General features: G+C 47.3%; 1 protein-coding gene across 3 annotated transcripts in view; it reads left to right on the top strand.

The window, feature by feature from the left end:
* The window catches only part of TNRC6C (trinucleotide repeat containing adaptor 6C), a 93,877-nt gene that overhangs the window by 1,540 nt on the left and 68,571 nt on the right, over positions 1–23,766 (top strand). The window contains exons 1-2 of one of the 3 annotated variants that reach the window (XM_047706487.1): positions 6,362–6,692; positions 17,789–18,115. In XM_047706487.1, coding sequence (XP_047562443.1) covers positions 6,611–6,692; positions 17,789–18,115 — 409 coding nt within the window. In that variant the 5' untranslated portion in view covers positions 6,362–6,610. Of the gene's footprint in view, positions 1–6,361; positions 6,693–17,788; positions 18,116–23,766 lie in introns of those variants that run through there. The other 2 variants (XM_047706486.1, XM_047706488.1) reach the window with 2 other exon arrangements.

Below are 23,766 nucleotides of genomic sequence, written 5' to 3'. Positions count from 1 at the left end.
TCTGCTGAAAGTGAGAAAGCTGGTGAGTGAGTGGCTCCCACCTCATAAAGCTCCTGTGAAGATTAAATGAGATCATGTATGCAAAGGGCTCGGTGCCCAGCACGTAGTTGGCGCTCAGGAAGAGTGAGCTAGAACTAATTGTTAGGATGGTAAAGATTCTGTTGAACGCATGTACACAATTGTACGTGCAGGCAAGAGTGCTACAAAGACTTATCAGCTTGCTGTCTCAGGCGGTGCCACTGGTATTGGTAGTAATGGTAGTACCGCTATCATTAGGAGTGTACCACTACTAATACTCTACTTTTGTTTGGCATCTTAGAGTTTCCAAAGTGAATTTTATTTACATGACTTCATTCAGACTTCATAACTAAGCAGGGCAGGTGGTAGGTGACTATGGAGAAACCGAGGCTGACAGGCGAGTTAAGGGGCTTGAGCCGGGCCTCTGACCTCTGTGCAGTGGGCCTCCGGGCACTGGCACCAGGGTCACGGTAAGATGGGATTTCGTGTAAAGTAAATATTATAACGCAGCCCAGTTCCCAGAAAGGAATTTGTCTCTCACTCTCAGAAGCAGTATGAATGTATAGCATACTTTTCCAGAAGACCTGGAGGGTTGTGGTACATAGTTGTATTAGCAGGTATGATCTTGAATAAGAAAGAATGGTTTCTTCCACTTGTCATTTAAAACTACAGGATTGTTGTTCTGAGTCATCTCTTTTCTTTTTTTTGTTTTTTGGTTTTTCTTTTCAAACATTCTGAGAAGTTTTTATAACCTGATTCAATACCAGCCATATTCTGTTGTCATTTTCAGTGTTTTCTCTTCGTGGAGTAACAAATTGCTTATGGTCGTATAATGATCCTGCCACACTACGTGGAATTATTGTTTCACGTTAGAGTTCTGATGAGCATTTCCTTGCTTACTCCAAAGTCTGCCGGTGTTTCCTCTTCTCCTTTTATCGTCTCTAAATTACTGCTCCTTTGGGTCTAATTTGTCATCAACTGTACTAACTGTAGCTAGCCTTAGTGCACATAATAATGATTATTAATGTGTCCTAAACAGGAAAAAAAAAGCTTTTTAAATTATACATAGTCTAACAGTGCTGCTTGGTAATTCATTAATGAATATTAGCAGTATCAAGGTTTAAATTTTTCTCAGATGCTCCGTTATTACTCGTTCGAATCAAAATTAATTCCCTGCAGGGAGCTGGTTCTGAATTTCTGACTGGAGATGTGCGTTGGACAGCACAGGCGGGGCCTGCTGCTCCCCTCATTAACACTTCCCCATGCCCTGCCCCTCACAGAGCTGCACTGAGCAGTTTGAAAGCCTTGTATGAGCCTTTCCACAAACAAAATAGTTTCTTATAATTTCTGCTAAATGTTGTCTTTGCTTTATCAGTGACTCAAGAAGGAGGTAGCTGAGCACAATTACCTCTTGTGCCTTTAGTGATATTCCAGATGCCCTCACAGTTGGGGGAAGGCAGTCAGATGTAATCTTACCTATATATTGAATTTCTCCTGTGGAGGACCAGTATCTGAGTGTTGGGCACTGTATAATGGGTTTTGCTTAGGTAATCAGTAATCTCTCCTTTGTTTTGGGCACTGCCCTTAATTTGGGCACAGATAATAGTAGCTTTAGGGACGCCTGGGTGGCTCAGTTGGTTAAGAGGCTGCCTTCGGCTCAGGTCATGATCCCAGCGTCCTGGGATCGAGTCCCACATCGGGCTCCTTGCTGGGCAGGGAGCCTGCTTCTCTCTCTGTCTCTGCCTGCCACTCTGTCCGCATGCACTCGCTCTCGCTCTCTCTCTGACAAATAAATAAATAAAATCTTTAAAAAAAAATAGTAGCTTTATATGTGATGTGATGACTTTGTGAGCCTAAATTTTCCATATTGTGTTCTGGGTTTTTTATGGAGTTGATTTTTTTCTAAGGATTAATTATAATACCCATAAATGAGAAGTAATTTTAACTCATTGGTTTTGGCCAGATTTTCTAAAGTTCATAAAATAGAAAGATAAGTTTTCATACAAAAAGCACGGAGTTAATTATATCATGTATGAAAGCGAGTATCTTTATGACCCAACATGTCCCGAACTCCATATGATTAATGCTTCATGATTTTGAGTCATATACTTTTATAAATTCATACATCATGATTAGTCTCCTAATCTTGCTTGAAAGGACTATAATTTAAGTTTTGCAGTTGGGTATTAACCTTGCCATGCATTCAATTTGTAATGCGAGTTTTGAGGAGATCTGGATGTGCTTTTGTCGATGTGAACCGGTTCTTTCAGGCCTTAGGTTGAGCGGTAGAGGCTCTGGGGTCGGGGACTGTGCGCGCTGCTCCGTGTTCCTGTTAAGGCTCACCCTAAACATGGTTTTCTCGGTATGAATGAAGGTAAGCACTGAAGTTTAAAGGGGGCTTTCCTAGTTCCGTAGTCAGATCTAGATACAAACAAATAGGAGTGAGATCCCTCATCTCTGCACTTGGCTGGTCGGGCCGCGCTGCTGCGGAGGAGAGTCAGCTCCGTTTGCTCGACACGATACTCAGCGGTCAGGGCTGTAAGGCATCACATCTGTGTTTCCTTGAATTACACTGTGTCATAGAGTCAGCAGATTCCTGGAGTTTACGTGTGTTCATATTCTCATCCACATAACCAAAACAAATAGGATTTTGAGTGTATGACTCACCCTTAAAAGCAGTAGCTAAAAGTCTCGTTAGTGTGCTTTGCACAGTGTATTTTATGAAATATGGCATTTTGTTGGCCTGTCTGCAAAATTAATAAAATCTTGAAGTTTGAAGGGTCCTTAGAGATTCTCCAGTTCCTTCACTGGTTTGGAAATGAGATTCAGAGAGGTTAAACAATTTGCACAGATTTTGACAGCTGTACTTCGTGGCAGAACTAGAACCCTCTTCCTCTTGCTGTCAGTTACAGCTTTGTCCTGCTGTCATATGAAGGAGACATCAGTATCGTTGATCCGTTATCACTACAGTCATTCATCTTAGGAAGTAACTTAGGATCTTTTCAAATAAGGCTGAAAGAAATTCCCAAGAGATTCGTTATGTGACGGATCTTTATGGGATATGGGATCTTAGAGGATTTTAAATATTAGATGGCTTTCTTTAGCCATGTTGTTCTGTGTTTAAAGCAACTACTTAATTTTACTGTTAAACCCCTGACAGAAAGAAGATGTAATACATACATTAATATTTTTTCCATGGGAACAAAAGAAAGTATATTAAGATGTGGTATTTTTCCCCTAACATATAGGCAACTTATAAGGACAAAATTTTTGGGAAAAAAACCAACAACTCAGCAGGTATATACATATACATTCTTCATCGAATTTTAGAAGGAAGGAAGTATAAATCCACAGGGGCAGGGAGGCGGCTCGGTACTTCTGCTACAAGCCCTTTAACAGCATCTTCTTGATGGCCCTTTACTAAATCTCAGATAAAGTGAAAGTCCACGTCTCTGTTTAGCTTAACTAAACTCTGACGTTAAATGTAGAAGCAGTCCCAAGTTAGAGAAAGTTACAGCTCTGAAGGAAGCCGGCAGTCTGCCCTCTGAGAAATCACTTAACAGGCTACTTTCTTTGCTTTGCCCTTTTTTTTTTTTTTAAAGGTTTCATTTATTTATTTGACAAAGATCACAAGTAGGCAGAGAGGCAGGCAGAGAGAGAGGAGGAAGCAGGCTCCTCGATGAGCAGAGAGCCCGACGCGGGGCTCAATCCCAGGACCCTGGGATCGTGACCTGAGCTGAGGGCAGAGGCTTTAATCCACTGAGCCACGCCGGCGCCCCTTTGCTTTGCCTTTTAAACCGCTTTATTGAGTTAAACTGGCACACGGTAAACTACGTGTATTTGAAGAGAGCGGTTGAGGAAGGCTCCGTATGTGCACTCCTGCGAGACTGTCCTCACGGCAGGCAGGTCAGCCATCACGCCTGGAAGTCTCCCTGCGCCCCCGCCAACCCAGCCCTCAGCCCCCCAGCTTCATCGGTCCGAAGGCGAACACTGGCCGGCTCCCCGCCGCTGCATGAGGTTTTCTTTTCTAGATTCCGGTTAGACCAGCGGAACCACGCGGGCGCGCTCCGGGCTTCTCTCGCTCAGAGTGACGTGTGTCCGCAGCTCGCTCCTCCTCACTGCCGAGCGGGGCTTCCGCTGTTTGGGCATCGCAGTCTGTCCTTTCACCTGACCCTGGACGTCGGAGTTGTTTCTAGTGTCTAGTTTCGTGAATAAAGCTTACGTGAGCTCTGGAATCCGAGTCTCCATACGGATGTGCGCTTTGCCTTCTCTGTGGTAGACGTGTGGGGGTGGGATGGCTGCATCCGAGGGTAGACGTTTGACCTTCAGGAAGCTGCAGAACATTTTCAAAGTGGTTCCCCAGCGCTACATCCTTACCAGTACTTGGAAAATCAGTCTTGATCATTGTAGCCATTCTGATGGGTGTGTGGCCATCTCCCGCTGTGCTTCTGATTTGCGTTTCTGTAATGTGGTGGAGTGGAATGTTACTGGCATGTGCTTTTCTGCTGTGTATCTCTGTCGAATATTCAAATATTTTGCTACTTTATAAAAGTTGAGTTACTTGCTTGCTTTTTCCAGGTTGGCTTCTAATACACATTGACTCTAGAGTCAGGCAGAAAGATGCGTCCCTGCCCGTAGCTTCCTTCGTATCCCATCAGTTCCCGTCCTCGCGTGCGCGCAGCTGTCTGTAAGACGGTCCTTTCGGAAAATACGCACTTTTAGCGGCAATCACATTTTGTCTCACTTTCAACATACCTACTAAAGATTGCATTAGTAAATGAGCTGTTAGTCACATTTTGCTATCTAGAGTTGTCATGTTAGTTCATTAAATCAGCAGTTAACAGATATCTATCAGATGGCAGAGATAAGTAAGTTCCCTGTTCTCAAAGAGATGCAGTAGTAGGGAGGGTTGGTTATATAAGCAAATGGTGCACTAAAGTGTCCTGAGGGTCGTAATCTGTTTATCCCACATCTTCTACCTGAAAAGACTTAACTCCATTCGCTTGGTCATGTTTCTATCCACTGTTTATGTCCCTGTAAGAAAAAATGACCTGTTTTTAAAAATAAGTGAGAAAACTGGGGGAAAGGCAAAAACCGCTTTAGAATGAAATGAATGCATGCTAGGGTTGGCCACTTTCCCAGTTGTCCCCAAGTTAGCCATGAAAATGAGACAAGGGGGAGTGCCTTATCCCAGCCGTTCTGAACCCACCCATGAGGCCAGTAGAATGGAGCACTCTTTAACAGTCTGTCCTAGCAAAAAAAGGGAGTTGAAGCTGGAGGTGTAGAGGGCAGGGAGACCAGCTCATACAGTCCGTCTTAGGACTTTAGATTTGACCTTTCAGACCAGAGGGAGCCACAGGAGATTTTAAGTGAGAGAGTGACTTAATGAGATCATCATGAGATATATTGTAGAAAGATCATGGAACATGCCAGACTGAAGACGAATGAGACAGTCGGAGAGGGAACTGATGCAGCCGGTGCAGTTAGACCTCTGCACACTTCACGTTCTAGATGACGGCTCCGTGGTGAGGGCGGACAGGAAGGGTCGTGTGGTAGAGCCGGCAGAACTTGGAGACCAACCGGGTTACACATTTGATCCAGCAGATGCTTGCCGAACACCTGTTTGCCTGGCACTGGTCCCTGTGGGGAGAAAAAGATTAAACAACAACAACAGATGCACTCCACACCCTCTCGCACCCTCTTGCAGCTTTGAGTCTTACAGGGAATGGGCAGAAACCTCAATCAGGATGCCGCGTGTGTCGTCACTGACTGGGATGGCCACTGTGAAGGAAGAAGAACATGGTCTAATGACAGCATGGAACAAAAGACCTGGAACCAGGCCGCAGTGAGCAAAGGCATCCCCAGTGATGCTGAATCGCGCGCCGTCTGATGGATGGAGAGAAGGCAGCTAGGCCAGGCAGAGTAGAGGACTCGTGGGCTTCCGCATTCAGAGGGGACAGCACTCGCAAGGGCTGACTGGCCCATGTGGCATTCTCCAGGAACTAAGCAGAAAAAAGCTGGTGTAGAAGGCGAGTTGTCAGCAAGGGGGAGAGTGGTGTCCGTGAGGCTAAGGTAGATGGGGACCCAGTGTGCTCCGGGCATGTAGAGTTGGAATATTCCTCTTTTTTTTTTCCCCCTTTTTTAAAGATTTTATTTATTTGACAGAGCAAGAGAGCACAAGCAGGGGAGCAGCGGAGGGAGAAGGAGAAGCAGATGCCCGCTGAGCAGGGAGCCCGATGTAGGGCTTGATCCCAGGATCCTGGGATCATGACCGAACCGAAGGCAGATGCTTAACCATCTGAGCCATCCAGGCCCGCCTGGAGTATTCCTTTTAAAAATCAGATGGCAACATGGCTGATTTCCCTTCCCCTCCCCATCCCTCTTTGACTGGATGTTGGCATAGTCCGACTCGGGCTCCCTCTTGTGGCAGCTCTAGGATCCCGCGCTTTGGAGGACAAACATCCCAGGATTATTGCTGGTCCACGATTTGTACATTTATTGAAGAAAACACACAGTCCTACCACACGGGGCAGTGCGCATGCTCTGAGAGAGCACATTTCAGATGTGATTCCGCTTAAAACTTCTGTGTTTCATGGATTTAGAATTTGCTGGTTTTCAAGAGCTTGTGCGATTACGGATGGTCGAGCGTGGAAGGAGACGAGGTCAGCCTGGAGGTGAGCAGGGTGAGAAGCTGTGCACTGGGGGGCTCTGTTCACCCTCCGTGTCTGTCCAGTGTGTTGCCTCATTCAGGGAGTATTTCTGGTTAACGTTCCGTATTGGAGAAGATGATAGAAAAGCCAAGTATGTATCCGTGCTGTGTTTGTTACTTGCCTTTAACATACGCTGTTATCAGAAGTTTTATTTTGATATTCTGAACCTGCCAGCTCTTGCTTAAAAGAACTTAGAAACATTTGCCTGTATGATAAATAGTACATTTTTTTAGGGTAGAAGAATCCAAGGACCAAAACAACGTAATTTTCTAATAAAATGGTTCTTACTGTTAGTAGTCAATATTAAATTTATTTTAACAGTCATATTATCCAGTCTGCTGTACTAAGAGTAGCACTTAATTTAATTTCATGCTTTTTAGAGAGGTAACTGCAGTACACTCGAATAGAGAATATCTCTGAACAGCGTTCTCTCATGAGCAACAGGCAGCGAGATGATGTAGTTAGCAGTTAATGCGTTTGTGCTCATTTTGAGTTGAGCTTCTGAAGTTGCCATGGCGACAGACCGGCCAGAAGCCGTCAACAGAACACACAGAAGGCCACCGCTTGGTACCCCCGCGAGTGCCAGCAAGCCCGGCAGATGGCCCCTCCAGCACGCGGCTGTCTCCCCCTCGCCTTTTGCTGCTCTGAGGAACTTCCTGCCGCAGCCTTGCCTGCCGCGTAGGTGGCAGAAGAGATTGTGATAATGAGAATCTTCCTGGACTCACAGATCATTTTAGCCCTGGAAAATAGTTCTCTTTTATATATGTTTCAGTAAATGTAAACTTTAAATTTTAAGAAACTCTGAATTTTGGAGTATATATTCTGAAATAGCTAGGTTTAAGGATTTTTGAGTATTTTTCTTCTGTCATTGTGTGGTATCTGTACAAAAGAGAAATTCTGTGTTTTATCATACAAAAACTTCTGTGTCTTTGGGCTCATGAGGAAACTATTAAATTCTTACACTAATTGTAAGATGCATGCAAAGTTCAGAAATAAGACGTGTTAAAGTGTCCCTCTAGGTTGGCATTTATCTATAGTTATTTTAAAATACCCCGTTGCATGCCTACAGTTGTCAGCGTGCTTTGGGCTTGTTACGGCAGCCCATGAGATGCTGGTGGAGGGCGTATGTAAGGTAGCCCCATTACGGTAAATGTCATTATGAGGAAACCGTTGCTGAATATCTGGGTCATGACCACACACTGGGATGTTGTCTAGGTGAGTGAAAGAGCTGAGTATACTACTTGCTAAAAAAGGATCTGTGCTCTTAATCAGAATTCAGTTGAAGTGTCTAGAAGCCACTCTAGCTTTTTTTTTTTTTTTTTTTAAAGATTTTATTTATTTGACACACAGAGAGAGAAATCACAAGTAGGCAGAGAGGCAGGCACAGAGAGGAGGAAACAGGCTCCCTGCTCAGCAGAGAGCCCGATGTGGGGCTCGATCCCAGGACCCTGAGATCATGACCTGAGCCGAAGGCAGAGGCTTTAACCCACTGAGCCACCCAGGCGCCCCCCAAATAAATTTTTAAAGGAAAGAGTGTCTTGGTAGTATGGCTTGGGTAATAAGGCGGAAATGTCTTGGTGCACTGGGCACCTGTGCTCCCTGCTCTGTTAAGTCCCTGGTGAGGAAGGGAAGGTGGACCCTGATGGGAACCTAACATCCCAAGGGTTGCCCCCTGGGGATTTGTGGAGTGGAGCAAGGAGGGGGGCTGGTGCTGTGGGCCGGGCTACAAGTGGTTTCCCTTGCCTGTGAAGGTGACAAGGGGCAAGCACACAGGACCCCTGTCTCTAGAGCTTGCACAGACAGGTTCTTGGTCAAGGTCACCTGCTTGTTGACTTTAAATAGCAGTGACAGAGTATGTCAACTCTCCATGAACTTGTAATCAGAGGAGCCTTTCCTGGAGAACTTCTCCCTGAAACCGGAGGCTTCAGACTCCCCTGTGTGCTGCAGCCAGAACGGGAACCCCCACGGCGGGGCGGGGCTCTCCCAGCTATTGGCCACCAGGTGGATTCCGAAACCCTTACAAAGCCTGGGCCTGCCTCTCCCGCCTCAGGCCTAGCTGCTCTCCCTTGCGGCCCAGGCTCCAGCCACACTCATGATGTTTCAGCCGTTGCCGGCACAAAAGCTCCTTCTCCGGTCAGCACCGTCCCCACGATGCGCCGGTTGGTGGGCGTGAGCTCACGAGCCGGCGCACGGGCTTGGGTGTGCTCTGGGTGTGCTCGCACACACACCTCACCTGGCTGGCGCTTCTCCAGCCTCGTTGTCACCTCACCGGAACTAGCCGCCTGTCATGCTTACCACGACGAGTACTTGTGTATTTCTGAAATCATAATCTCTTACTGGATTATAAACTACAAGGACAGGAACTGTATGTTTTCCACGGTATATACCCAGTGTCTGGCACAAAATTGGCATCCCTCAAATATGACCTGAATAAACACGGAGAGGGGACGTGAGGGTGCAGACACACCGGGGAGGGGCTGGGCATGCGAGGCCAAGAAAGCCAGCAGACAGGGATTTGACCCCTGGCTCACCGTGCCCGGCTTTCCCGGTTTCCCAGAGCACCTAACCGCTGCAGCTGCGCGTCTCACTGTGCGGCCTCTTCTTCCCTTCTTGCCCTTCTGAGACGTGGGCTCCGTGGCGGGAGTCTGCCTTTTCTGTTCTCAGGCATTGCCCGGTGCCCAGAACAGCGGCTGGCTCTAGGAATGTCCACGTCATACGTGGAGGGAGCTGGCTGGTATCAGGGTTTCTTTCTTTCTTTCTTTTTTAAGAATTTATTTACTTATGGGACGCCTGGGTGGCTCAGTTGGTTAAGCAGCTGCCTTCGGCTCAGGTCATGATCCCAGCATCATGGGATCGAGTCCCACATCGGGCTCCTTGCTTGGCGGGGAGCCTGCTTCTCCCTCTGCCTCTGCCTGCCATTCTGTCTGCCTGTGCTTGCTCTCTCTCCCTCTCTCTCTGACCAAAAAAAAAAAAAAAGAATTTATTTACTTATGACAGAGACAGAGAGAGCGGGAACACAAGCACAGGGGAGCTGGAGAGGGAGAAGCAGGCTTCCTGCTGAGCAGGGAGCCCAATGCGGGGCTCCATCCCAGGACCCTGAGATCAGGACCTGAGCCGAAGGTAGAGGCTTAATCCGCTGAGCCACCCAGGCACCCCAGTAGTAGAAATTTAGAAGCTGTGTGGGCCCTGTTGTGACCATGCCCTGTGAAAATTGTAACTGAAAGCAGAAAATTGTTTTGAAGAAGCCTTGGTTTCTCAGAGGGTGGTTTCATATCTGCCTTTTCCCCAGCAGGTGTCACTGTTATTTGAAAAGAGAGGGGAGCGTTTCCTGGGGAGAGGAGAGGTCCCGGAGAGTGCCCACACCCCGAAGTTATTACGTAGCTGCTATCTTCCTGTTCTCTAAGGCAGTGACTTGTTGATGGTCCCTAAATAAAATCAAGCTGAAATTCCCACAGACTGGCTGAGTTTTGCTCTGTTAAAACAGTGATGTGTAGGATAGACTCGTCTGTGAGCCTCTGTTCACTTAACAGGGGTAGCCTCAGACGCAGGTGAGTTTGAGCCGTGTCACGATGACTTGGATATCCCACTCTTTCTTTGGGTGGCGAGAGATCAAGAAATTTGTGTCTGAAGAAAGTGGATGGCTGGTCAGAAACTGCCTATTTGGCTTATCTATATTATATAAGCAGATCAAAGTTTGAGATACTCCACTTACCAGTGGAGATTATGTGAGTTTTATGTGAGTTTTCACAGATCTGAAGAACACTTGTTGACACCGGAGAAGTTTTATCACTGTCTCATAAAAGAGGCCAGAGGCACGTGCAGTTCGGTAGGGTCAGAATTCTTGGTTCCTTCCAGCTCATCGCTCTGATGAGTGAGGCTTCTCTTCCCTTTCCTTCAAACTTTCCCTACAGAGGCCCAGATAGCACCTGTTTTAGACTTTGCTGGCCTTGTATGGTCTCTGTCATATATTCCTCATTGTTCTTTCCCGACCTTTCAGAAATGTAGGAAACCATTAGTTCACCTGTTCTGACTCCTGCCCTACACAGCTCTCCCCCTTCAGAGGGGAGACTGGTTTGGGATTCTTTGACTCTTAAAATGAGGCTCTAAAAGTGACCACACAGGGGCGCCTGGGTGGCTCAGTGGGTTGGGCCGCTGCCTTCGGCTCAGGTCATGGTCTCGGAGTCCTGGGATCGAGCCCCGCATCGGGCTCTCTGCTCGGCGGGGAGCCTGCTTCCTCCTCTCTCTGCCTGCCTCTCTGCCTACTTGTGATCTCTCTGTCAGGTGAATAAATAGAGTCTTTGAAAAAAAAAAAAAAAGTGACCACACATCGTGTAGGAAAATGGAATATTCCGTATTCAGATTTCTTAGGATTGGTGCTTTATGTTCAAAGCTAGTTACCTGTTGATAACACTCCTTTATTACACTTCTACAGAAGAGTGACTGATAGCATTCATTTACTATAGGAGACTTCTTCATTTCTGGAGCATGAACTCCTTTTTCTCTAAATATTTTGAAGAAAAACAGCCCTGTGTTTGTCCTCCCTTCTTTTTGAAAAGATGACAGCGGTGTAGTGGCAGCGGGCTGGCTCTCAGAGACGAGGCTGCCGGTGCATCTTCGTCAGCTCACCTGGGCCCCCGGGGGTCTGTGCGGAGCAGGGCGGCTCAGGGTGATTTCCTTGCTGGTCGTTTCCATCAGGTTGTGAGTTCAGGCAGGTTTTCTGCATTTCCGTTCTTTGAGAAGGCTGAGCGACGGACGGAAGTACTTGACTCTGATGGTAGTTGGCCTCCGGTATCAGTTACTACAAAAGAGGAGGGATTTTCATCGCAAGGGTAGGTAGAACTCTATAGCTTACTCATAGTTCTCTTTCCTTGTTCTGTCCTCCCTGCTTCTCCTTCTCCTCCTCTTCCTCCTTTTTTTTTTTTTCAGCTGCTGCTTTTGAATTTTATAGTACAAGAACCAGTTGCGTTCATATTCTGGGCTTTTAAGAAGCAATGGCTAGGTCTCGAGTAAGATCTTTGGGCCAGATACGTTAAAATGTGTAGTAAAAGGGGCGCCTGGATGGCTCAGTCATTGGGCGTCTGCCTTTGGCTCGGGTCATGATCCCGGGATCCTGGGATCGAGCCCCACGTCGGTCTCCCTGCTCGGTGGGAAGCTTGCTTCTCCCTCTCCCACTCCCCCTGCTTGTGTTCCTTCTCTCACTGTGTCTCTCTGTCAAATGAATAAATAAAAAAATATTTTTTAAAAATGTGTAAAAAAGTGAAATGATATCATGCTGATAACCTATTTTTATTTTTCAAGAAAAGATTATATTTATTTAGAGAGAGTGTGAGCTGGGGGAGGGGCAGGGGAGAGAGAGAATCACAAACAGACTCCACACTGAGCACAGAGACCAACTTGGGGTTCAATCCCATGGCCCCAAGATCATGACCCAAGCCAAAATCAAGAGTCGGAATGTAGCTGACTGAGCCACCCTGGTGTCCCATGCTAATCACATTTTTTTTTTATTTTTATATTTTTTTAATCACATTTTTAAATAAATTCAGTGGTGGTGTTTCCAGACAGGTGTACTGCCCTGCTCTCAATTCCATTTGCAAAGTTGTAATGGAAAGTTGCTATTGTGAAAGAGACAGCAAGTTTGCTTTAATTAATAGATTTGGAGTTTTTTTTTTTAATCAAAGTATAATTAGTGTTCTGTTAGTTTCAGGTGTACAGTATCTGATTCAGCAATTCCATACCTTACTCAGTGCTCATCGTGCCAAGTGTACTCTTAATCCCTTTTACCTGTCTCACCCATCTCCCACCCCTCGCCCCTCTGGGAACCTCCAGTTTGTGTTCTGTATTTAAGAGTTTGGTTTTTTATTTATCTTTTTTTTTTCTTTGCTCATTTATTTTGTTTCTTAAATTCCATATGACAGTGAAATCATGTGGTATTTGTTTTTTTCTGACTCTTCCACTGAGTGATGTTCTAGTGGGGTGTGGGGGGGTGCGTGGGGGTGTGTGTGCCCCATCTTCTTTATCTGTTCATTTATCAGTGAACACTTGGGGTGCTTCCTTATCTCGGCTGTTGTAAATCATGCTGCAGTAAACGTAGGCGTTCATATTATCTTTTCAAGGCAGTGTTTTCATTTTCTTTGGGTAAATCCCAGTAATGGTATTACTGGATCATGTGGTCATTCTATTTTTACTTTATTTATTTATTATTTTAGAGAGAGGGAGAAGGGGCGTGGAGAGAGAATCTTAAGCAGGCTCTGTGCCCAGTGCAGAATCCGACGCGGCGCTCGATCTCACCACCTCGAGATCGTGACCTGAAATCAGAGTCCGGCGCTGAACTGGCTGAACTGGCCAAGTGCCCCTAGTTTTAATTTTTTTAGGGACATCCATACTCTTTTCCACAGCGGCTGCACCAGTTTGTGTTCCCACCAACTTCATAGCCGTTATTTTTAGAGCAGTTTTTGGTTTATGGAAAGAATGAGCAGAAAGTATAGAGTTCCCACAGTACTTCCTCTCCCCACCCCTGACACATCCTCAGTTTCTCCTCTTACCAACTTTGGCGTTGGCGTGGGGCTTTTGTTGAATCAATGAACCTGTATTGGTATATTATTATTAACCGAAGTCCACCATTTACATTCAAGTTAACTTTGTGTTATACAGTTCTAAGGAGTTTGACAAATGCTGGTATCATATATCCGCAATTAAAGTATCATACTGGTTTACTGCCCTGAACACCCCCTGTGCTCTGCCTCTGCCTCCTTCCCTCCCCACGCCCTTGTCAGCTGCTGAGAGTTTTACTGTCTCCATAGTTCTGCCTTTTCCACAGTGTTCTGTAGTAGGAATCATAGACTGTGAAGCCTTTTCATATTGGCTTCTTTGACTTAGCAGTATGCATGAGATTCCTTCATTTCTGGTTAGGACTTGATAGCGCATTTCTTTTAAACGTAATTCTCCATTGTATGGATGTACCAGTTCCTTCACCCATCACCCGAGAACAACATCTCGGTGGCTTCCCATTTTGGACAACTAGAAATAAAACTGCTCTAAACATTCCTGTGAAGGTTTGTGTAAATAGAAATCTTCAACTCATTGGGGTAAATACTTAGAAATTTCTGCTGTTTTAATTAGCTGTAGGCCAATGTCAGAAAAAAATATATACTTGAAAGCCCCTATGTTTAAAAATCAACCTGTAGGGGCGCCTGGGTGGCTCAGTGGGTTAAGCCTTTGCCTTCGGCTCAGGTCATGATCTCAGGGTCCTGGCATCAAGACCTGCTTCAGGCTTCTTGCTCAGCAGGGAGCCTGCTTCCCCCCCCATCTCTCTGCCTGCCTCTCTGCCTACTTGTGATCTCTCTCTCTCTGTCAAATAAATAAATAAAATCTTTTTAAAAAAAATTTTTTAATTAAAAAAATCAACCTATAGTAGGTTTTATAGCTTTTTTTTTTTTTAAAGGAAAGCTAGAATGGATGCTCATTTCCTGTGCCTTTGAGTTAAAGGTAAATAACCATCAAATCTAAGTAAATCATAAAAAATGTGCCACGTCTGTAGCCAGGCCAGGGAAACAGGAGCAGAGAGAGGCAGAACATATAGGAAGCACTAGGTGTGCTGGGAAGGGCCAGCCATCACAGAGCTAAAACCGCATGCCACATCCTTTATTCTTCCCTTCAAAAATCCTAGGTATTCGGAGTTGGAAGGAACCTGAGGGAGTCAGCGGTCTCAGCCTTTCGTTTCTCGATGAGGAGACCGAGCTGCAGGGAAACCTCTGGACTGGCGCCGTGCACGTGATCAGTGGGCGCTGGCCTGGAATCCAGGCCCTCAGTTTACCTAGTCTAGTATTTTTTCTGCTTTTCCAGTTACTTTCTTTATATTCTGCTATCTCTCCATTTCGCTTTAACTTCAGATCTCCATTTCGCTTTAACTTCAGATCTCCATTTCGCTTTAACTTCAGAATGTGGGTTTGAGAAAAAGTCAAGCCCTTGGACGTTTGTTGAGCGCTTACTGTGGGCCAGGCACCGCGGTGACGTCCACCGCAGCCTCGTGGGGAGCCGGCCGCCTAGAAAGCGGTGCGCAGTGCTGAGTGCCGGCGCGCGTACAGGGCGGTGGGAAGGTGGGGGAGCCGGCAGGGGGCACTGAGGAGAAGTGACATTTAATCTGATAATTTAAAGAATGGCTAGGAATCACCATGTTTTACTGAATCTGATAGATTATCAATTATGCAGTATTTCATGTACCACTTAGAACAAATACTGCCAGTTAACCTGATACATACGTCGTTAATTATAAGATGCATCTCAGTTTCAGGAGTATTAACGTGCAGAGCTGTGTATGAGAATTTCTGAGACACGGTAGTTGGATAGAAGAGGGGAGAACAGCAGTCCCTGAAGAGAGAGGGTGGGCATGGTGGAGTCAGCAGGTGGGTCTAGAAAAGAAGGGCTGGAGAAAGGCAAAGGGATGGTGAGGACTCCGCAAGAGGCCGTTACAACAGACCCTTTAAGAAGTTCGACAGGAGGAGAGGCAGCAAATCAGGAGGTAGCTGCGGGGGAATTCCGGGTCACGGAGGGCAGTAGTTGTTGCTGTCTTTGAAGGAAGTGGAGGTTGTGCGGGTCCGAATCCTGACGAGGAGGGGCTTGCGGAGAGCAGCCACACAACCCCTGGGCAAGTTAGAAGTTGCGAATGTGCTTACCTCCGCTCTCCACAGAAGCCCAAGTGGCTAGATTGCCTTGCACGCTTGTGTTTATAAAACAAAGAAATAATCGAAGACGCACTCTCAAGCTTTGGGCCTTTGTGTCGGCTCTGGAGAGTGTCATGGGCTGAAGACCCAGGGCACGCAAAGTCCCTGAGACGGAGTCCCCCGGAGGACACCACCTTGCGTTTCCTCCCTGAAGCCCTTGAGTGTGAACTGTACCGTTTCATACGCCAAGAGAAAACACGGCTGACTGACCGGCGTGTCATCGACGGTAGGACACATCCTGATGTAAATGCGTTTAACTTATGAAGAAATGGAAGTCTTAGAACTGGTAAAATACAGTGTTCACCACAGATCGGAGTTAACAGGCATGGTTCAGAGAACGGTTTGATGCTCCTGTATTTGGAGTGGTAGAAACTTGAAGGTTTTGCCTAATGGCTTTTATTCCTTCTGGAAAGTAAAGTCACAGTTCCTCTTCTGAGGAGGAGGAAATAAAGGCATTAGCGGCTCCAGAGTGGAAGTCTTTGAGTGACTTGTTGACAGCAGTGGAACCCAGCAGGCCCAGGAAATGGTAGAATGGCCAGGAGGCACTGAGCGCGCCCTGGGTTAGGGACACAAACTCACAGTGACGGCGGACTGCAAGTCTGTGATCTGAGTCAGGAGTAGAGCGAGTACACAGTGGCTTCATCTAGGGTTAAGGGTTTGCTGGGCAGGGCGACAGCAGACGTGGTCTGTGAGACGGTACAGGGCCACAGGGGCATGGCAGAGCCCATGCTGGCAGACGAGAAACTCAGGCCATGTGAAACGGGTAATGTCAAGGCCAGCAGTAACATTTTGTGTTCCCCCAGGAGGGACTGGAAATACTTTTATAATGTTACTTACACTTTTTTTTAATAAAGATTTTACTTATTTATTTATTTATTTGGCATTTATTTTATATTATTTGACACAGATTTTATTAATCACAAGTAGGCAGAGAGGCAGGCAGAGAGAGAGGAGGAAGCAGGCTCCCTGCTGAGCAGAGAGTCTGATGTGGGGCTCGATCCCAGGAGCCTGAGATCAGGAGCCGCTGAGCCACCCAGGCGCCCCACTGTTACTTAACACTTTTAAGGTAGATACTGAACTAGGTATAAACTCATTCTGTGTAAAGACATTTACAAATTAAGTAGAAAAAATTTTTTTTTCCCCAGACAACAAGGCAGGGGCACTTGGGTGGCACAGTTGATCGAGCATTCAACTCTTGGTTTTGGCTCAGGTTGTGATCTCAGGGTTGTGAGATCAAGCCCCATGTTGAGCTCCACATTCAGTGTGGAGTCTGTCTGAGATTCTCTCTCCCGCCCCCCTGCCACCTCAAATAAATAAATCATTCTTTGGGGGGCACCTGGGTGGTTCAATTGGTTAAGCATCTGCCTTTGGCTCAGTTATGATCCTGGGGTCCTGGGACTGAGCCCTGCATCGGGCTCCCTGCTCAGCAGAGTCTGCTTCTCTCTCTCCCTCTGACAACCCCCCCCCCCCACTCATGTGCTCTCTCTCTCTCAAATAAAGTCCTTAAAAAAAAAAAAAAGGTAAATGTAATGTCCTGGATATTCATGTTTCAAATTCAAGATGACAACGGCTTTTGAGGCTCAAATTCTTTGCATTTCATGTGTCTGGGCTCCCTTATGAATGCAGGGTCACTCACCTTTGCATTTGGCGTGCTTATTAGTAGTAACACAGCACTCTCAGGCCTGCCCTCAGCTCTGCTGCTCCCTCTTCCTGTTGAATTACTGTGGAACTCTTGTTATGCAACACTCAGACGGCAGTTTGGCTCTCTAATTTGTGAGCATCGTACGCAAGTTAGCCCATCTGTATTCTTTGCCAGCGAGAGTGTGATGGCGTGTGCTGGACCTGATGATAGCAGCAGCACCAGTGCTCCGCTCGGGGAGCGCGTGTGTGTGCGCGTGTGTGTGTTGTCCTCAGAATTAAAACAGAACAAAATACATATATAGATCCTGTAATTTGAGAAAACACTGGCCAAGAGCAGTGGTTCTCAAAGTGTGCTCCGGGGACTGCCGGCATCAGATCAGGCACCTCGGGAACTTGTTGGGTCAAGTCTGATGCAAGCCGAAGCGTAAACCACTGCGAACTTGGACTCGCTGAGTCACCCATTCTACAGAGCAGGGGACTGCGGCCCAAAACCCGCTGCTCAGAATTGCACTCAGTTTCTAAGAAAACTGGGTCTCAAACCTGAACCTCTGGACTTTAGTCCGTTTCTATTTTCAGAGCACTGCGTTGTCATTTCTTTCTCGGTTTTTTGTTTTTGTTTGGTTTGGTTTGGTTTGGTTCGGTGTGGGTTTTAAGGAGTGTTCCTAAAGTTTTGGGTTTTTGTTGTTTCATTCCTTATAGTGCCAGAACCTACTAAGACCTGTTCAAGCCAGCCCCAACCTGCCGGTACCAGTACCAGCACTTGCACCAGCACTCTGTCCAGCAGCAGCAATGGCAAACGTGCGCCTGCCAGCAGCCAGCAGCCGGCTGCCTCCCGTTACCTGCCTCGCGAGGTGCCGCCACGCTTCCGCCAGCAAGAACAGAAGCAGCTGTTAAAGAGAGGGCAGCCACTGCCCACGGGGGCTCTGACCGGCGTGAGCCCGACCCAGGGGGCTGGGCCCACAGGGGTAAGCCCTCCTCCCCTCCCCGGAGCCGGAGCACAGCAGCACCCCAGTAAGCTCCAACCAGGTAAAAACACAGAGATGAGGGAGTGGTTCCTTCTATCTGACAGGTGGCGTGCTGTTTTCGACTTTGCTCTCCAGTGATACAAACAGACATATTGTGGTCCATATTCATTACATGCATCTAATGGAGTGAACTAGCTAGCTAGACGGTGGATAGATTCATTTCAGTTGAATTTTTTTTAAGATTTTATTTATTTGAGAGAGAGGGAGAGAGGGAGAGAGCCTAAGCAGGGGAAGGAGCGGAGGGAGAGGGAAAAGCATGCTCCCCACTGAGCAGGGAGCCGATGTCGGGGACGTGATCCCAGGACTCCAAGATCATGACCTGAGACAAAGGCAGAGGCTTGACTGACTGAGCCACCCAGGCGCCCCCAGTTGAATTGTCAAGTTCAGTTCTGTTTCCTCCTCCTTGTGTATGTTGTTTCTCGCCTGTTCTCCGCTGGCGAGACTGCTTCAGCGAAGGCCGTTTCTTCCCCGAAACTAGAGGTCTGCGCAAGAGCACATGTGCGCCTGTCAGGGCAGTCGGCCGTAGAGCCCTGCAGCGGGAGCCCTTAACCTTCCTGCCCGTTTCCGAGGCCGGCCTGGGACTGGGCCTGCGCGCTCTCGGGGAGGTCACGGCGTTTGAGCGGGAGTGGGCGCTGGGCCACTGTGACTTGTTCAGACGCGCGGAACCAAGCCTGCCTGTCTCTTGCTCAGCCCCGCCCGGCCGGGCTTCTGTCTGCTTTTTGTGGCCTCCTGGCCCGCAGCCGGGCTCTGGCTCTCTCGTCTCCCTAGAGAAACGACCACTTCTGCATCGACTTTCCAGCTCCTGGACTGCTGACCACTGTCCCCTCCTCCCTCCCCTCTTCCCATCTTCTTGACCTTACTGATGGACTCACACTTTAAAGAACTTCTTTACCGAAGTGTTAGACAAAGTTTTGGTAGAGAGCAAAATACAAGTATTCAACAGCCGTGTTTCTCTGTTATTTTCTTAAATCGTTCCATTTTGAATGATTTCACGATCAGCACTGGTGGCTAGCTTGGACACCGTATTTGCTGATGGTAGTGAGACTCAGGCCTGGAACAGGGAAGCAAGGAGGCCTCTTACGTTAGATTGGGATCTAAAAGAAACCTGCTACGAGTTATATTGATGTTTTCTTTCATGTGCTGCTTTCTAACATGGAGAATAATGCCACACGGCTTCAGAGCATAACAGCAGCAGCAGTTCTCAAAACTCTGACTTTGTTATATATTTGAAACAAATATCTTTAGACACCTTGGCCATGTGTCTTCAAATAGTCTTGACTCTGATCTGCTAAATTCCTGGTACAGGGGTTGTAGGTCATTGGTTGTCAGCAAAAAGGAAGAAAAAGAAATTATCAGATATAATCATTGACCAAGAATAGGGTCTTGTCTGCTTCACCGTATCAGACACAGTTACTTTCTACACTGAAACATGGTCCTCAGGAAAATCTTACCACAGACAACAGTATGTAGTCATCCCTAAATAGCGTGGTGTTTTAACTTCAGATGCTTGTTTTGAAAAACTGGAAAAGAGCCGTAACTACCCTGCTTTCTTCAGGCCTTATCCCGTCGTTACATCATGAGTCGGCGGGACCGCACCAGGGTTCCCATCAAATGCTGTTGGCGCCAGACATTATCACGACCTTCTTAGAGAAGTAGAAAATAAGGAATTGCTTCAAATTTGGGGATTGAAAATAATATTCTTTATTATAATATTTGCCTCTGTAAATATCCTCTGGAAAGCTATTTCTAGTTTATCATAGTTTAAAAAATATATATCTGTATATATATATATATATATAGAGAGAGAGAGAGAGAGAGAGAGAGAGAGGAGACTAAATCAGCATTTTCTGTATAAACATCTCAGAAAATGGAATGAATCTACATTATCTTAATAAAATAAATGATTGATTTTTGGTTCCCAAACAAAAGCCTTCATTTTATACCAGGTTCATCTCTTTCCCAGCAGTTGCTGGTATCATGGCCAGACGAGCCTTTCTAACCGATTCAGGTCCTCTTGAAACCTGTCCTGCCTCCTTTGTTCCTGCTGCACAGAGTCTCATTTTCAGTGACTGACTCAGAAATTAAAGGGCAGAGACCTTAGCGATTAGAGGTCCTGAGAGGTTCAGACCTCTGATTTTGGATAACAGTGAAGTCCTAGCTGGGGGTTTGACCAGTGCTATAGCTACCAGGACTGCCCCCCCCCACCCCCAGTGCAGAGCTCCTTCCAGCCCACTGGTCTGGTCATACCCTAGGAAAGTGCGACACTTTATAGGGTACTTTCAACGTAACTAAGAGCTGAGACGCTTACAGCTGATCAGCGAACAATGTAGGCGGCACGGTGTGCACTGAAGGGGACGATGGGTCTGCAGCCCGAGCACCTTCCTGCAGGAGGAGCAGAGAGTGGAAGTGCGGAAGGGGCTTCGTGGGGTGGGGCCCGGTGACTGGGACAGAACGGAAGGGGGAGCCCATCAGGGGCGTGCGTGTACTGGGACAGATGACACTGAGCCTAGCGTATTTGTGACACGGCAAGGAAACGGTGCTGGTAGAATGGAAAGTAGGCCAAGTGGAATAGAAGGGAAAATGTTGACTAGGCAAGGCTGTTCTGACGGCCAGGCAAAGAAGGCGAGACTTTGTGCCGCGGGAACTAGGTAGGCAAGACAGATTTCAAGAGAACCTGGACGTCCCCCACCAACAGCATTTGATGGGAACCCTGGTGCGGTCCTGCCGACTCATCATGTAGCGATGGGAAGAGGTCTGAGAAAAGCAGGGTTGGTACATCTTCCTGTTTCAGTGTGTGCCCCCCGCCCCCCCGCCCCCTGCAAAGGTTTAGTGTGATTGGCAAAGAGTAAAGAAGGTTAAATGTGCCTGGAAGGAATCAGTGGACTTTGAATCACCTTTGTCATAGCTTTGAGAAGTTAGGTAGTACAAACCTGCTAAAATTAATGAGCATCCTGGTTCCCCCCTCATCTGAGGGCTGGGCCGCCTTACTGCCTCCTCCCTCTGAAGGGGACTGTCCCAGGGTTTGCCGGAGTAAGGGAAAGCAATCTTGTCCACCCCAGTATACGGAAAGCACTCACCAGGGAACAGTGGAGGTGTAGAAACAGGAATGTGTGTAAAATAATTGAAAACTGAAGTCATACTCGTTTTAGCCCAGCGAGCGTAGATCCGTTTTCTCTACTGTCACATAAGGTAGTGGTAGCGTACGGAGAGAGACCCAGCCTGTCACTTCTGTATTCCTTCTTTCCTTTATGTCCCACATGCTTTGGAAAAGGGTGTTAAGTCAGTAGACCAGTCTGGCTCTCGTTAAGTTTTGTTATGATTCACCTTGTAATTTACAGTAATCTGTCAAACTTGTTCATATGGAAACATCGCAGTGCCAGTTTTTGCCAGTTTTTGACAAGCCGATACATGAGCTTAATACTTTGGCACTCTTTTTGCTCTGGTGACTCCATCAGAATGCCTAGGCGGCAGCTGCACACCTCTGCTGGAGGAGAGGCTAACCTGCCAGAACTGTGTTGTCTCTTTTATTTTTTTTAAAGATCTTTTTTTTTTTTTAAGATTTTATTTATTTGACAGAGATCACAAGTAGGCAGAGAGGCAGACAGAGAGGAAGGGAAGCAGGCTCCCCACTGAGCAGAGAGCCCGATGCGGAGCTCGATGCCAGGACCCTGGGATCATAACCTGAGCTGAAGGAAGAGGCTTTAACCCACTGAGCCACCCAGGTACCCCAAAGATCTTATTTATTTGAGAGAGAGCATAAGAGTGGGGAGGGTCAGAGGGAGAAGCAGACTCCCCACTGAGCAGGAAGCCCGATGCAAGACTCGATCCCGGGCCTCCAGGATCATGACCTGAGCTGAAGGCAGTCACCCAGCCAATCGAGCCTCCCAGGCACCCCCGTGTTGTCTCTTCAAGCATGTCTGCATTAAGTCACGGGGCAAAATGTTTATTGAACGCCTACCAGGTGTAGGGATAATAGGATAATAGTCATGCCCAAGTGGGTTGGGGTGCCACTGAAAGATAACTGTGGGGGGGCCACATGCCCATTAACCCAGACCGAGGACAGGGGATGGTCCAGGAAGGCTTTCCCATGGAGGCGACCTGAGCTGAGTTTTGGATTAGCTGTGAAAGGCAGGTGATGGAGGAGCCTGCGAGGGTGATGAAGGGGGTTCGGTGTGGCTGGGGGCACAGGAGGAGGAGGCGGGCTGGGAGGGTAGATGTTTGTATGACTCAGTGAAGCAGTAAAGTAGCACAAAACTTACTGGAGCGAGAGTAAACCGATAAATTGATGAGATGGGATGCACTGGAGGGACCTGGGAAAACGCGCGCACACACACGTGCATGCGCCCGCACAGGCTTAGGTTAGCATGGCCCGGCCTCCCAAACTGCTGGGCACGCGGTGGCTCCTGTCAACACAGTGCTAGAAGACCATATAGGAGACAAACATGGGAACTGTTGGAGGTGACGCAGACCATCTCCAGATCCTAAAGCTACTAAACTGGTTGAGAGCTAGTATTATTTGTGACCGGGGAAAACTAAAATGAAAACAACAGTGATGCACCGGTTTCCACTTACCAGACGGCCCTGCTTGACAGTCTGTTGAAATAGCAGCGGGACCTTGGACTGAGTGCTTTCCGTGTGCTGGGTCCAGGTGCTTCACAGCAAGATCCCAGAACGAACACTCCGCCAGACTGCTGAGGGCCTGGGAAGGGGCAGCTCCGATTTGTTGCAGGTGGGGAGGTAACCAGTGCAGCCGCGGGGGAGGGCAGTGGGTAGAATTTATAAAAAATTTTAGGTGGTCCTATCTCCTGGCCCAGCTATTCTTTTTATTTTGTTTATTTATTTTGAAGTAGGCTCCATACCTGGCATGGAGCCCCACACAGGGCTTGAACTCACAACCCTAAGATCAAAACCTGAGCTGAGATCAAGAGTCAGGGGGTTGACCGGCTGAGTCACCTGGCGCCCCTCCTGACCCAGCTGTTCTAGCTGGGAATACTTCTCTTTCCCCACCCACACCCTGTTGCTCAGCGGTATCACTTGCTCATGGCATGAACTGGCAGTGGGTGAGTTGAGAATGTCAAGTGTCTGCTGTTGTCTCTCCGGAACAGTGTAGGAACGTTACTAGCCTCGCAGTGACTGACATCGTACTTTGCCGTACGGAGCTGGAGCAGGATCTGTGGTCGGGAACCTGTGGAACTCGTGCTGGGTCTCAGGTCTTCCATCACCGGCAGTGATGACATTCTCACGAGTTGTCAGGGGTGGGGGGTACTCCTGCAGAATGAGGCGGAGAGGATAGGGTTCTGCCCAGTCCCAGTCCAGGTTCCCTATTTATTTATCCTGAAGTAAAACCCTGGCCTTCTAAAAAAAAAAAAAAATGCAGGGGAAAATGGATTTTTTAATTCATGTATGAATTTGGAAGGGAGTTCATTTAGCCAACTGGCAGACACTTAGAGCTGGTAAGATAAGTGGTGGTGTATCGATGCAGTGTCACACGACTCAGGTTCCAGAAAAATGTCATTTTGTCATGTGGTTTTCTAGGCAGACTATGTTCTTGTAAGTCTGCTGCTTAGCTCTAGCTCCAAACACTTGAGAGCTTTTATCTTCAAAAAAAAAAAAAAAAACCAGACCAAACCTCTTTTTCATTGTGCTGAAGGC

This window comes from Lutra lutra, chromosome 16 (assembly GCF_902655055.1).
Source record: "Lutra lutra chromosome 16, mLutLut1.2, whole genome shotgun sequence".
NCBI classification, from domain to species: Eukaryota; Metazoa; Chordata; class Mammalia; order Carnivora; family Mustelidae; genus Lutra; species Lutra lutra.
The sequence above is the reverse complement of the archived record's forward strand: the minus strand, read 5'-3'. Positions and strand labels throughout refer to the sequence as shown.